Raw genomic sequence first — 16,688 nt, forward strand, 5'->3', positions numbered from 1 at the left:
CATATCCAATAACTGAACTATTGCCCCATTTGCTGGAATACGAATTTTGGATTGGAAATACTAAGTTAACTAACTTTTATAAATGAAAACCAAATCTTTTAGTTATGTTCTATAATGAAAATGTATATGTTGAAATATGTTGTGCATGTATTCTACTTTTAAAAGATCTCTGGTTTGTGGCTTTAATTTCAAATTTTCTAACCATAGTAAGTTGTTGTTCCAACTTCTACACGCGATTTGATTCTTGTCTTATTCTTCAAAAGCATATTATTGGTATTGATGCTAAGCATGTTCAATAAGCCAAGTCAACCCAGGCTCAACTTGAACTTGCTTGGTTAAATTGACTCGAACTTGACTTATTTAATAGACAAGTTGAGTTTGAGCTAGGCAAGTTCCGCTTATGTAAACTCAAGTAAGCTTGTAAAAAGAATATATAAAAGATGGTTCAGATTATCATAAAAAGAAACAAATAGGTCCATTGGTTTTCTCTCTTGCTAGCAAGTTCCAAGTTTGTACCTGGGGATTCCTATGCTCATTAAAATTGATTATTTAATAATGGCTCGCCTAAGATCCAGCCAAATCATGGCATGAGCTCCAACTTGAGCCAAGTTCAAGCCTTCTTGAGCTTGAGCCAAGCTCGAACCAAGTCTGAGCTCAGCTGGGCTCGAACTTAGCTTGTGTACATGCCTGCTTGGTGTTTCCTTTTTTTCTTTCATCATTTCATATTGCAATTCAAAGATGAGTGTATTGAAATAGAAAGACTTGAATATGTTGGAATTGAGGATTTCATCACCTTCTATTCTTATTCTTATCCATCTAGATATTAGAATTAAAGACTTAACTCTGCATCTTTAATATCTTTTGCAAGGCTTTTTGTAAGTTCCTTGATTCCTTCTTGGATAAAGAAAAATTTCTAGTTTATGTTCTCCATATGAATACTTCAACCAAAAACTTGAGCGTACATCAGATTTTTTATGGTGCTTGGTAGAGATTTCAAGAGATTACCACACAAGTCAAGATCAATGAGGCTGCACATTTCTCCTACCAAATTAGGCAGGTTCATCAATTCATTGGAATGTAAATTGAGCACCCTTAAGGATGTGAGTTCACTAACTATTGAGAGAACCATTCTAGTCTCTGCTAAGATTTAGTTCAACAAGAATTGACAACTTCCGCAATGAGGTAGGCAACCGTTGCACATAATCCACCAGCTTACCTCAAAGATCTAGCTAAGTGATATCACTTCCTTGACAAGCTGCAAACAACCTTTCCATCCCTTATATTGTAAGTGAACAAGGAGTTGATGCATAAAAATGCTAGTGTTGCACATCTGTTCTTCAAAACCTTGGCCATTCAACTTACCAAGAAATGGTCGTTTGGTCATAAATGTAAGAATTCAAAGAATAGTTATTCTCCATTTGTTGAATTGTTGGTTCATTCACTTGCTGGTGCATTGAAACTACTAGCCACATCCAATTTTTGAAGTTACAACCATCAAAGTACAAGGAAAGGGCGGTTTGTTTTTGGGAATTATAGATAGGGACAAAATACACTAGATAGATCGGGCCAGCAAAATAAATCATCAGCAACTCACTTTTTTGCTACTGATTATAATCATTTTGCAACAATTAGTAACACAATTGTCGTATTACCAATAACAGTTAACTGATTATTATGAGTAACAGTGAAGCATTTCTAAGAAAGAGTTGGTGGTAACTTTAGAAACACAAAATGTTCATCACCCATGGTCTTACAAAGTTTGACATTCTTGACCACCATATTTTAGAAGTTCTACGACCAAAGAGGATGGGGCAACTTGCCTATGTTTATTAAAGTTGCACGAGATTATTTTTAAAACCTACTAGAAATTTATAATAAAAAATTGATATAACTATGTTGCACAAACGTGGATACAAGTTTCAGTGTTGGACACTGATACAAATGTTAGATGCAACAAGCCTTAAAAAATTAGTTGCCTAGACACAAATGTAAATAAACAAATAAATAAATACATATGAGAGAGAGAGAGAGAGAGAGAGAAATTGGTAAAAGTCAGACCGTTAGGTCAGAGCAAAAACTAGAACCTTCATAAAAACTATTTTGATATAAAACATGCTTTGATTCAAGTTGTTTTTATGAAACATGTGGATTTTTCTATTATCAAAATATTGATGCTATTGGAATCATTCGTTTTTGTTTATGATAAAAACACTATTTAAGTCCAAAATGTGTTCAACTCAATATATGTTTTGCATCATCCTATTCTTAAGATCATATTGGCAAGGTTAGATTGCAAAACAAGAGACACTTTAAGCATCACCTTTAAATTATGTGGTTTTCGTCCCTAACCTAATGGTATATATATGTGGAGAGCGAGGGAGGGAGAGAATAATAATAATAATAATAATAATAATAATAATAATAATAAGAAGAAGAAGAAGAAGAAGAAGAAGAAAAATAAAATTACAAAATGTTAATTTCAAATCAGATATATAATTAACAAATAACTATACATTTGTAAATATTTTTTTGTATTAAGTTTAATGTAATTTGAAATTCAATTAATTAAAGTTTTTTTAAAGAACTAGATTTTTAAAAGGACCCATGATTATCCTATTTAATGGATGACAAGCCCCTTGTGCCCTTTTTAAGGATGATCATGAGTTTGTCAGTTAAAAAGATTACTCTCAGAATCCTTTAAAAGAAAAAAAAAAAAAAAAAGAGTGTGTCAGCTATGACAAAAAAGATGGAAAGCAGAAGAAAAAATTCAATGGAAAAAGGAGACTGAACAAAAAAAAATGGAAGGGAGGGAGGGAGAAATGAAAAAAAGGGAAAACAAAGAGAAGGCAAAAAGAGAGACATGAAACATTCGCACATTTTTTTGGTACACTTCACTACTAGAAAATAGCATGTCCTAGGCACATAAATGTATGTTGGTGTCGGTGTTAGTGTCGACATAGCTGCACACCGACACATTATGTTTTTTGAAGTGTCCATGCAACATAGCCTAGAATAGATATAGGTTTATTAAGAGGATCAAATCAACACTAGGTGACATGGTCAATCATGAGGAAAAGGAAAGATTTGAACAACAATGAAACAAAAATGATGAGAACTCCTGTGGAAATTCCTTCCCCTGATTGAAAAGATTTGTAGAAGAAATGTTTTTCAAAATTGAAAAAGAGGTACTAGCAGGTACTAGCCAATGGCTTAGCGCTGCCTGTTGCCACAATCTAACATTCCATGTTTTCTCATTAAATGCTGAAAGATGTGTTACATATATCTATCTCTTAAAAATGTAGCATATAACAACTGTTAGTTTGGAATTACAACTTCTAATTAAACAATAAAATTTTAATTTTGTTCTTTTATTCTAGAAGGCGAAATTCAATCAAGCATTTTGAGAATGATCAACATGAAATCAGCAAATGTCTATAAATGTTGGTCAAACCATAAATTCGATTAGACACCCAAGCTGGGTTTGGATTGAGCCTAGCCTATCCTAGACTCTGACTGGCATTGATAGTCACAAACCAAGCTTCAGCCAGTGACGTGAAGATTGAGATGGACTTGGCTTGTTGATGCAACCATGTTTTTGATAACTTGGCTGAAGCAATCCGCCACATTCTGGTTTAGGTTTTCAAATATTAGATACCATATATTAATTTCATTAAATTTTCATTAATCAAAATTTGTGTATTGTACCCATTGTGTGGATCCTGATAAGATTTAGTGATGAAAATCATTCACCATAAAGGTTCAACAAAAAAAAAAACTTTTGTTATCAAATAACAATGGTTATATTTCCTAACATATTAAGTTAGAAATTTCAACAAAATTTGTAGACTCAAATTTTGGCAAAAAAATCAGCTTATCGTTCGATTTTAAACCTGAGTTGACGATGCTTGAACATGTTGTTGTACCCTGATTTTTAGTGAATGTGATTTGTATTAGATTAAACTTAAAAGGAACATTTCATTGGGATTATCTCAAAACTAAATAATATGTTGAAACTGTGCACCAGTTATATTTACCAGATTTCACAAGTAGTGAGTCTATGTAAAACTCTAGGGACAATTATTTGACTATCAATATATATAATCAAAATTTAGAGAACAAGAATCTTAATACTCAATTGAGAATTCTTATATTGCACTAATTACAGTTCTACAAAGCTCCAAAATGTTCTAAAAAGTACAAATAAACCAAAAAAAAAACCTAAATAAAAATGTAGCATCCTTTTGAAGACGCTAGAGCTCCTTGATCTTCACCAATGTATGCAGTCTTCAATCTCCTTTTTGTCGCCCTCCTTTTCCTCTGAGCTGGTTGTGAATTGTCCAAGAAAAAGTATTCAACTAACAATACATTAGAAAGCAAAAAAACAACTATATAATGTCCCCCTTGCACAAAAACAAAAAACTTTCCGTGTAAGTTTGTGTACGTGTATGCTAACCGGTTGCTAATACAAAAAAAACAAATTGGTGTTTAGTGTCTTACAGAACACAAGCATCAAAGACTAGGTCAATGCTAGCTAATCCAAGTTTAAACTAGTTCACTTGATTTTGAACTCAAAATATGCAATCCATTATTCTAGGTTGCTAAAATATGAAATGACCATAAAACTAAACTAAATACTACGAACCATAAATTCAAAGAATAATAATCTAAACTATCAAACTACAATGAGAAATACACCAAAATAACAAATGTCAAGATTGTGAACACTGGTACCGTACTTCAAGTGGGCGGCGGCATTGCTCATATTAAAAAAAGTGCACTTTCTCTCTCTAGAATAGTTTGTATTTAAAACCTATACTAATTAGCAACTAGTTTTTATCTAAAACTATTTTCTAACAAAAGATAACTATTTTTCTCACTAAAGTATACCAAAAACTATACAAAATTGTAGCAAAAAATAAGAAAACATCATAGGGTGGACTTTCTCTCTCTAGAAAATAAATATGTAGCTAGCACAATTAGTCATCTAAAAATTAACTACTAACAACTACTCTTTATCAAAAATACTGCTTCAAATAAGACAGACTAATTAATCTATTAACTACAACTGAAATTATAGTAAAAACAAGATAAAACACCTAAAAACTATACTTGAAACCTGAAAACAGCAAAAAGCAGTTTGAGCTACTAAATTAGCTATAGTTAAAGATCAACATGTAAACAGCAAAAAATATCATGTAAATTTACTTAAGCAAAGGAAAATATAACATGCACTCTAATTATCTTGTACGGAGTCTACAGCTGAAAATCAACTATAAAATACGTTAAATAGCTAAAACATAGAACCAGCGCCAATAACATCTAGACAGTTGTGAAAAAACATAAAAAACATGCTCAGTTTTAGCCAAATGCAAAATTAATTAACTACTGGGCTTGACCAACACCTAACAGCTGGAAACTTTGACCACTATAATAAGACTACATAGACTACACCTACAACAATATTAAACAACAAGTTTTAACTGACATTCTCTACACTAACTATATTAAACCATAAACTAATACTACAAGAAGTGTGCATAGTATAACTTGGAAAACTAAAAATGATTAAAACTTTATTACAACACTAGGAATCTACCTAAAACTAGTGTGCCTATCATAATTGATGTTAAACATGACTTAACACCTAATCTACAAATTTAAGTGATTAATCAACAAGATAAATATTAACCCTAACTAAACAACACACTCTAGCACTCAGAATCTCCAAAATCAAGCCGTTGGGCAGCCAACACTTTGCTCTTAACTAAAATTCATAAACCCCTAACTTTTACAGCATAAGAATTTAATAATGAATTCAAACTGACAGTTCCACACTAATGCACATTAAAAAGTAATTAACTGATGCTGAAATTACAATATTAAAATAAACCAAGCATAAAAAGCCACTGGCATGATTAGCCAGCGGACCGGACAACTATGGAGATGCCAGTGAGGCTCAAGCAACTAATTCTCACACTAAAACTCACTCCTAGCGGGAAACGCAACACAAACTCAACTAAAATGAAGTAGAGTAAGGCATCAAACACAAACTCAACGAAACAGACATATGGTTCTAAGCTATTGCAGCAAAATTTGTAGGAACATGATTGAAACCTAGAACTAGGTGCTGAAAAATAAGGCATCAAACAATTACAATGTAATAAAAATGAATCTACACCATAATTGGCAAACTCGGGAATCGGACTCAGGATCGGCAGTCAACTGGGTCATTGGGGTTGACTCAGTCACTCGGCTAGGTCAAGTACTAAGAATCGGACTATCGACATTCAACCGAATTGCCAGATTGTAGCTCTTTCTTTCTTTCTTTCTTTCTAGTTCTTTCCAAAATAATCTAATTAACTACTCAATGGTTAAAAGATTTGATGAATTCATTAAAATGAAAAAAAAAAGGTATGTTCTCTTCGGTGTTGGGAGGTCACCGATGGCCGATCGACCACCTTTAGGTTATCAAAGAGAGAGAGAGAGAGAGAGAGAGAGAGAAGGGATGAGGCTAGTTTGGGATTTTGGCCTTGGGGGTTGCTGGAGAGGCAAAACCCCTAACAAATGGTCCAACCTCCATCATGAAGAGAGAGAACCAATCAATTCAACCTCCTTACCGATAAAAGAAAAAAAATTTGGATTAAAAATGAATTTTTATCTTTAATTTAGCTTTATATCGCCAAAACTCATATTGCGCCTGAGTCGGCCAAGTCAGCCGCTTCTTGGCCAAGTCAGCTAAGTCTTGGCCGAGTCTTGGCGTGGATTGCATGGGTCCTAACCTATGACCAAGTAAGAGAACAATTCTGATCCAACTTGGGCGATTCCTGAGGATCACCGGGTATGCCAATTATGATATACAGAAAGCACTCCTCTAATCAGTTAATATAATTGAAAATGCATAACATAATCTAGAAAGAAATGAAATGCAAGCATGAGTTGGGCACTTTGCTGTCAGATTCAGCAGAAAAATTCATGAGAGCAGGGATTCACACCTACAGAACTCAAAAATCCTACAGCTAGATGAGGTAAGAGCATGATAAACGCCTAAAACTAATATGCAATGCATGATTTCAATGCAAAATTACATAAAATGCGGTTGGGTCTCCTTGAATCTTGAATGGGCACCAGCTACTGACACCTAGAATCCTGTATTGACTTCAGTCATCCATCCACTGACGTGGCTGGGTCTATAGGTTTTAGAGATAAAGGCGTGGAGAGAGGTTGGGTCCCAATGGAAATTGAGGAGCTCCTTCAAGGGGCCTAAGAGCACCGGTGGCTTCTTCCTCCTCCAAGCTTCACCAAGGAAGACCACCGGCAGAGAGAGGGGCAGAGAAGTTTGGTCCATCCAAGAAAGCATGAACAAGCTCCTATATATGTATTTTTTAAAAAACTATGTCCATCAACTCGATTTTTATAAAAACACTCATATCCTTTTCTTTTTTAGTTCGGGTGAGCGAGAGGTTCATCCCACCCCCCATCCCTTCTGTCTCCGGGGTCTTGAGCTGCGTCGATGTCAGCAATAGCAACGGTGCACCATTCAATTTGGATGTCACGCCCTACCACCTTAAGACACAGGAACATAACGCGCACGAGAATCGAACTAAAGACCTGCCTTTATACAGGCCCCTAACTCGACCAGTTGCACTACCCCCCTTGAGGCCTTTTCTTTTCTAGTTGATTCATCTAGTTTTTTGCATAAACTTAAATTAAGACGAAGTGCAAAATCTAAGTTTAAATAAATGTGAGATATGATTCGAGTGCCTAAATTCAAGCAAAACACGAATTTTTAAGTTTAAAAAGATTATTTTACCGTTAGAAGCCAAATCTCACTATTTCGCACATAGTTTCTTCGTTTGAGCTTTGTTTTCGATCAAATTTAAACAGTGACTCCTTGAACCCTATACAAAAACAAACATGATGATTTAGGCATTAAGTCACATCAAAATTGCATGTAAATAATATTAAAATTTAATACATTTCACGCATTATCAGCTTGTCCTGCATAGGCTCTTCTCCTTAAACAGCCATTCATATTGGAGGAGGATTTCACGACAATAAAAAATCTTTCTAGCTTTAAAACCCCCAATGTTGTAGATAATTTTCCAATCCAATTTTACAAGATCTTTAAGGAAATGATTGGCCTTGAACCTCAAATGGTCTTAAGCAATCTAATCTTGCCTCCTACGTAAGCTAGTGCCACCCTAGGTTCAGCTCAATCACCAACCACTAGGTCGACACATGTACCAATTTATCATTTTGCCATTCCTCTTAGTAAACCTTTGAAAACTCTATGAATTGATTAAGTCAGAAGAATTTCAGCTCAATTAGGTTATTTTAAACTTACCATGTGCCCACAAATTTCTATTTCCAGCCCACCAGTCTCTAGCCGAGCTCAATCTAGCTCGACCAAGCCCAATCGAGCTAAGTGGTTCCACGTTGACCATTTTAGTCTAATTTTTGTGCCATCAGCTCAAACCAAGTACATATCAGTCCAAATCTGACGTGTCTAACTTTAGTTGGCCCTGAGTTAGAATTGCTTACTTTTAGTTCCAAATCAGTTTGCCTATGTCACTATGTCAACCCCACTCCCACTTAGGGAAGGTTTTATCTCAAATTTAGTTCAACCTAGTAGAATGACATTAGGCTGAGCTCAAATCAAGTCCATTCCACTCAGAATTACCTAGCTTAATTCCAATTGAATCCAAATGTGGCTCAATTCAATTTGTACCAAATCACTAAGAACTCCATAAAGTTCTCAGCTTATTGCAACTAAAATTCCATAGAGTTCCACCATTATTCAACAAAGTATTGTTTGGGCACTGCTAATCTTGGTTCTTTAGCATAATCATGGAAAATTCTATCCAAAAGCTGCTCAAATGGTAATTTTTTCAATTTGCCCCTCATTTTTCATTTCTTTCTTGCTTCGAAGGCCCATGATTGAAAAAAAAAATGGAATAAATTAGGAATATTTTTCATATGGGACCTGAACCAGGCAAGCTCTAAGAAGACTCATCCTACGGCCCAATTTGACAAACCAGGCTCATCTAGATTTAAAATTATGTGTAGGGGCAAAATGGTCATATGTTTCATATATACAAAGGCATTCTAGAATTTCATTCCAACTAGCTTATTTCTATTTTTTCCTAAGCCCTACGTTCAAAGACATGTACCTGAGACTTATAAGGGTCGTGTGGGCCCACCATTGGTAGGTTGGTCCCAACGGTGAGTCGAGTGGGACAAAGACAATCGGCTAAGCCTATCCCTATGTAGTTCAAATCTACCTATGTTGCGAACTACTTATAAATACACAAACCTCACTGATCTCAATCTAGCTATTCTCAACGAGCCCAATTTATTGACCCTAGCCCATGCGCATCGACCCAGTCCTACATAGACCCAGCTTAGTGACTCTGCTTGGTCCAGCTCAAGTCACCCAGATAGGTTTGGCAAGAATGAACAAGGTCACTGAGTCTAATTCACAGCAAACCCATGTGATTCTACTGAAACACTAGGTGGGGTTGTCTATAAAACCAACTCAACCTTGTTAGTCCTGATTTGAACCATACTCAACCTATTTGAAGCATAGTCACAAAAAATGCATTATTTTCGAAAAAAAATGTGAAAAAAATGCAAGAAAATGAAATGTCGTTTAAAACTTTACAACAACGCTTTTGTTTTTGAAAAAAAACATTAAAAATGAAAAAAATGTGTTTTTAACTCATTTTTTCATTTTTTTAATACCAAACAGTTTTTTTTTATTTTTCACTTTTTATTTGTTGCAATATACTTATCTTTTAATGTTTATGTTATTGTTTTCTCACTTATTTTATTTTTCTCTCATTTTAGTTTTTTTATTTTTTTAAAAGATACCATTTTTCCATTTTTTTAAGCCCACCATATTATAATACCCCAGAAAAAACTTACTCTTTAAAACTCCGAGACGTTATTTGTGACTATGGTTGAAACTTAGAGTACACCCTGGTCAAGGCTCATTATTAAACCCAACCCAGCCAGCTAGACTGATAGGTTTAAAACTATCTAACCCAATTTGAATCTAGATTTGGTTGACTCAACTGAGACTAGACCGACTGGAGTAGCTGGCTAGCCTAGTCCAAGCCCACCTGGTCAAGTGAGAAAGATGGGGGATGCCTCCTTCATTTCAAATCAATCCTGAGATTCAAAACTTTGATCCAAATCTAGGATTTGTGTTCCATAATCTATTCCAGATCTAAGTACTCATTTCCTACCTCATTCCAGATTGTCAATTCAAATATTAAATTGAAATATGTAATCTAGAACATTCCTAGGATTGAGATCATCCAAACCTCAGCTCAGTCTTATGATCCAGGAAGTGAGTGCACATCATCATGCCACACGGTCCTTAGAGCAATGTAGATCATTCATTTCATGGTTAATCATAATTTTTTCATATGAAAAACTTTTTGGGTCTCCTAGAGTCTATGCCACCCCCTGAAGTGACCCTTCTAAATATATAGAGAAGAGGGAGGTGTATCCCCCTCATCTCATGCTGTGGTCTCTTTCCATAGGTAATCCCACTCCTTCCTCCCTTTATTAACTTTTTGAATCTTCTTTGATCTCAAGTTGTGATCTCTTTCTTAACGGTCTCTAAAAAAGCTCTCCAAAGTTGCCACCCCTTTCCTTTGCTTCATCTGAGCACCCATGTCCACAAGAAGAAAGAAAGAATGAAGGAGAAAATGGCTATAAACTGAAGAAGAAGATGACCTCTGCCAGAGAAAGTCTCCCCAAGCACCATGTCTTTGGATTTTACTAGGTCCTTGTTCTTAGTTCAAGTTTTCATTCAAATCCAGCATTAAATAGTGATTTATACTGGTTTCTCTAGTTTGCTATTTATGTTTTAGCACTCATACTCTTCTAGGCATCATATTTTGCACTTCATTAGTTGGGTTGTTTCAATGTGGTTCCAATAAAATCCACGTTGGACCTAATGTGTTTTCGATATTTGTTTTGTGCCTTAATTCGTCAGAAGCTGATTTAGAGGCTGGTTTCATGTTTGAAGTAGATAAAATTCACTAAAGGCTAAGGTAATCAAGCATTTCTTCTTCTACTTCATACATATAATTTCACGCATCTTTTATAATTTTTCTTTAATTCCGGCATACATATAGTTCATTTTTAGGTATTAATATTCTACTTAGGATCACTTTTCATCATATCATAACATGTTAGGGTTGTCCATGCACGCAGAAACACACACGTTAGTTCTTTTTTGTTTTCTCGAAATAGACATCTTGCAGAGACAAAAAAATTTAGTCAATTTGTTGGAGGCGTATCTTTGTACCTAAGACAAACTTATAACTCGATTAAAAGTGTTGGTTCTTATGTTGTGTCTAGTTTCATTCAAGACTAATTCACTAAAAGGCAATATGATTGACCCCTCTGCTATCTGCTTCATGGAAAAACTATTTTCAGTAACACATGTCGCAAAATCTCGATTAAAAATTTTACCCAAAATTCTTGGCATAACACGTCAAGATCCAGGTTGAATTCTCCGAATATGTAAAAACGGACCTTTCTTTATGCGTTTGGATATTCCAAGCTCATTTTCATTGATTTTTAGTCATTTTATTCGAATCCACTTTCTGTAAATCCTCATTTTACAGATTTTGCAATGTGAATGATTATCTAACTTTCGGACATCATAACTCCAATACTAGGATGAGTTCTGCAAATCCACAAAGGAACTCTCTTCTAGGATATGCCAGGTATTCTTTTCCCAAGTTTGAGCCCAACATGCTGCTATTAGGTCAGTCTCTCTTTTGTCCCAAAACCATTGTTTATGACATGTTTTAATTTCTATAGACACAAGTTCTTGATAAAAATTGTTTAGGCCATAACCCATGCTGCAGATCAGATTTTTTTTTTTTTTTTTCTCCAAATTGAAGCGTTGCCCACATGAGTCCAGAACCTATCTAAAAAATTTCAAATCAATCGAGCTATTTTTGGCTCGTGTTGATTCTTGTACAAATTACTATTTTTTTTTGTTCCTGTAAATTCATAATTTTATCTAAGTTGGCCAGAGTATATTCCACAATTCATGGTATGATTTTTTACTTTTTCGATTAGTCCTAGTCCATGAACTTGTCTCCTAACTTGGAAGCAACTTTTATATAAAGCCAAATCCATTTAAGAGGCTTCTTAGATTGATTTCGTAAATTATTTGTTGCATTGTTCCTTTCTATCGATGTCCAGAAACATTCCAAAACGTCAGCGTTTCACATCTCAAGTCCCATGTAGGATTCAAATTCATCAATGGGAATATGTTTATGGGAGATTATGCCTGCCAAGTTTCGTCTCATCCATAAGTTAGTAGTCTCGCCATTTGGGTCCACAATCACAATTTGTTTCTAACAACATACATGTATCGAGGGTAGAACGTGCATACACGGGGAAGACGATAAGAACAACATGCAAGGGACACTTTCAACAATCAGCCTCGAGTTGTGTGCATTGCTAAGCTTTCTTTGTCTTTGTTGCAGGGCTCCATTGTCTTTTTCTTTTGTAATTCAATTTGATGTGTAACGTAAAAATACCAAATATGATAGTGGAACTTTTCTTTTGTGCTTTAGTATGGATGGGCTAAACGGTTTGTCATTTATGAGCACATGTTTCTTCTTATCATTCTCACCCATAGCTAACACAAATGTTTTCATGCACACACCACCCTCTTGAAAAGTAAGAGTATTTTATCCATATTTTGTTTCCTATAGTCATGGTATACAAAAGATCCAACATGCTTAGCATCTTCTATATTACACTTTCCAAAACCATTCATATCTTCCACCTTTTTTAAAATCAACTTTAAAACTAAATCCCATGCTTTTCAATATCTTTTTCAAAATGTGTAATCATGCATCATGTAGTCTAGGTCATGTCATGGATGGACCTAAAGGTGACATGGGCTCCAAGAATTTTTTTTTTCAAACCTTGAATGTAATTTTTCAAACTCTTGGATAATGCATTATTTGTTTCAATTTCACGATTCATTCTTAAGCTTAGACGTCTAGGTAATAGAAAGGGTATAATTCGATACTTGATTTAATTACCCTTGATAAAGGTGTTAGAAACAACGAAACCACATACCAACACATGTGTCCGATCCTGCAATTTTCTGCATTTTCGAAATGGAAGTAGGAATCCAGTTTTTTTTCTCAAAAAATGATTATATGCAGAACTTCAAAATTTTTTTGGATATAAGCAAAGTTGTGACCATGATGGGACACAACTTAATATTTTTAGAAAGAGATAACAACTTGCTATAAAAAATTTTCACCTATAGACAATTTGACAACCATGATGGAATCCAACTTAACCGGTGGCAAAGCCAAAAAATTTTGGCTGATAACCGATCTCTCACTTAAGAGTGAGTGCTTGTTGGGGACTGACTCAGGTCGAGTGTCGGCACCACATGCTTCTGGACCTATGTCCAACTTAATCACAATACAAGATTTTTTGGGGCAGGTGTGGGCAATGGCACACGCCAGTCACGTAGTAGCACCGCTACTGAACTTAACATTTTGAGAGAAGAGAACAATTTGCAATCAAAGTTTTCACCTACAAATGGATAGCTGCTTTCTGTCCTATTTCCATCATGCATACACCTAAAGAATCAGACCAAGAGTTCTTGCTTTCAGACGCAAGCCAATTGCGTTACAACTCATCTGTTTTCAGCTGGACTTCACATTGAGAAGAAATATTCACCAATGGACAAAGCTTCCAAATTAGCACACCCTATGGCAAACTAGGGTAAACTTGCTTCTTAGGGAAGATCGACTTATCCAAACTCTTGACACCCTCTCCTAGGACTGCTTATATCATGTCTTTCATAAGTTGAATTTCGGTTTTAGATGGCAGCTCTAAATGAAAGAGTTGATTTGCAATAGTGAAACATGTTCTCGTGTTACATTGCAATGCGGTGTCCATCAACGACGTTCATTATCACCTCTCGTTTGGATCTTGCAGGCCTTGAAGTATTCTTAACGGTGCATCACAATCTAACATTCTTCGCCAATCAAAAGTTCTGCTAATCCAATGTGCAGATGACCTATTGGTGTTCGCTGAAGTCTCCTTTCCTCAAATGGAGGCTATGCTATATCTAGTCAAATTCTCTCTGAAATTTCTAGATTATCTATCAATAAATTGAAGAGTACATTCCACCTTTTCAATTCTAATGATGCAAGACGCTTCGGCAGCCCCGTTGATCTCCACCATTTAGGCTTCCCTTCAGCTTGATATACTTCACGTACTAGTGTTTGAACCAGGTGGTGCAGAAAATCATATCCAAATTATTGCCATGGCAAGGCAGATACTTGCCCATCGCCGCGACGGTCACTTTGATTATGCTCTTTCGGCCTTAACTGCTCAATGGAACGACTCCTAAAAGGTCAAAAAAAGCATTTCGTTTATTGCCGCGGTGGGCTGTGCATACCAGACCTCCGTGTAAAAGAACCATATTGCTAACAAGATGGGCGATACTCCTGTTGACGTTTACTGATCCTTGGGAAATGTTAGAGAGCTGAACATCAAATCAACATTTCCCAGTCGGATGACCCTGACAAGCGGAAGGGGTTTATATTTGCAATTAAGCATGTTCAAAGCCATTCAACCTTCTACTTTGGGCATCTCATTTTGGCAACGAACATTTAATTATCCCCCACTTGACAGAATGGTTCCCTCGCACTTCGGCACTCCACCAAGAGCGTTCATTATGGCCTATACAATTACACCTTAACAAGATTCAAACACAAGAAACCCTCAAGCATTCAGGCTTTCACTAGCAAACCGCTGCCCTTCATGTGTCCAGCACTCTAATCAATCAATCATTTGTTTCGGAGTTGCAACTCCGTTCCAGTCATCATCAACCGAAACTGGAATTAGGAGGCTAACTTCTTTTTAACAGATCTCTTTATTCCAATTTCTTATTAGAGGATTTGACTCTGTTAACTTCTGTTGGGCAATATGGGAGGCTCAATGGCATCACTGAAATGAATGGAGAACTCAAGGTAACCTCCGACCAAAACCACATCTTAAGAAGAAATGGGGCTCTCTGCGTTGGAGGGGAATTGACAAAATCTTTCCAAACTACCTCCTACCATCAACAATAGAAACATTGAAATGAACACTATCAAATAGGCAATGCTCATTAAACTTCTTGTCTGCCTCTTTTCATAAAATTGATATGCCCAATCCTCTTCAACAGGTTCCCTACCTACCTCCTAGCATCACAAACAATAGAACCATTGAAATGGACACCAACAAATATGCAGTGCTCATTAAGCTTCTCGTCAATTTCTTTTCATAAAATTGATATGTACAACTAGGAATAAATGGTAGATATTATAATAGAAGCAAAAAACAAGTGCAGGACAACCTTCCAGGATAACTGAGTTGCAGAGATGTTCCACATTCTCTACGAGTAGAGCCTTCTCAGATTAAAAGGTGGAAGGGCACAAATGCTTGGTGACTAAATGTACAATGAAGTTTCAGCCATTTCCCAATTCTCACTTCCAGTCAGAGGAAAAGCTATTATCTATCACTGTCAAGCCCAATGTCAGAATACTCTCCTGTTACCCTGCAGGCAACCAACACAAGATTGTAAGTCCTCAATCCACTAATGGGGCTGCCAAAACCAGCCTTTTCTCAAGGGTTAAACCAAGATAGATTTATTCAACAGTTAGACCACCACACATCATGAGAAGTTTGTTCTTTGAATAAAATTATTTTTCAACTACTAAAATACTAGATCTGATTCACTAAGGTTGTTTTCACTTGCACAATGAATGAAAACAATAAAGATGAAAAACATCCAACACACTTTAAGATGCACAGAGTAAAAAAGAAATTCGGTAGACTATAAGCACATTCAGGTTTCCACCCCAGCTCTGATCACATGAGCAATAATCACGAGAGATGAATTTTCTTTTCAAAGAAGGTTATAGTGTCAACGTATTTGACAGGTGTCCTTTAGAGACACTGCACAGAATTTTGGAATCAAGCCAAAAAATGCAGGTGGTTCAGTCATCGAGTCAGTTGTACTTTGTTTTGTAATTCATAGACGAAGTCATTTTTCCTAACTTTTCATTTATGCATCCCTCTATAAGGACAGCATCTGACAGTTAAAAAGCCACTTATCAGGAATTGCACCAGAATCCACTCTCAAGGTAATGCCTAAGTAATACAGACTCTTCAAAAAGGTTGCTCGACCTGATTCTTGTCATGTGCGGCTTGGATGCTGCAGTGTGGCAATAATTCATTGAATCATTGATAAAGTTTCTTAATCATTAAATGCTGTTTTTGTTATTATGAAATAATTTATTGCAAGCCTTATAGCTAATTTCATTGTTTATAGACAATTATATAATATATAATGAATGGTCGTGTGTATATATATATAAGATTTTAACCAAAAGTATTGTTAAAATATGTCAAAAACATATTAAAAAAAATACACAAAAAAAATTACAAGAAATTAACTCATCCATGTCCAAGCAACGCCCAGTATCATCAGTGTTGTGTCGCGTCGACATGGGTCCTACATTTTAGAAGTGCCATGAATTTGGTATATGCACTCTTCTCCATCAACTCTTTGTATCCATATCATGACTTATGGTCGTGGTTTTGACACATCTTTGTTATTCTCATATTTATAT

The 16,688-nt window shown here is 35.6% G+C and overlaps 1 protein-coding gene across 1 annotated transcript in view; it reads right to left on the minus strand.

Annotated features, from left to right (window-relative positions):
* Window positions 1-15,284: 15,284 nt before the first annotated feature.
* LOC116267790 (twinkle homolog protein, chloroplastic/mitochondrial-like) overlaps window positions 15,285-16,688 on the minus strand; it is a 59,185-nt gene continuing 57,781 nt past the window's right edge. Inside the window, exon 21 of the mRNA XM_031649692.2 lies at window positions 15,285-15,610. Coding sequence (XP_031505552.1) covers window positions 15,565-15,610 — 46 coding nt within the window. The 3' untranslated portion in view covers window positions 15,285-15,564. The remainder of the gene's footprint in view (window positions 15,611-16,688) is intronic.

Source organism: Nymphaea colorata, chromosome 14, assembly GCF_008831285.2.
Source record: "Nymphaea colorata isolate Beijing-Zhang1983 chromosome 14, ASM883128v2, whole genome shotgun sequence".
Taxonomy (NCBI): Eukaryota; Viridiplantae; Streptophyta; class Magnoliopsida; order Nymphaeales; family Nymphaeaceae; genus Nymphaea; species Nymphaea colorata.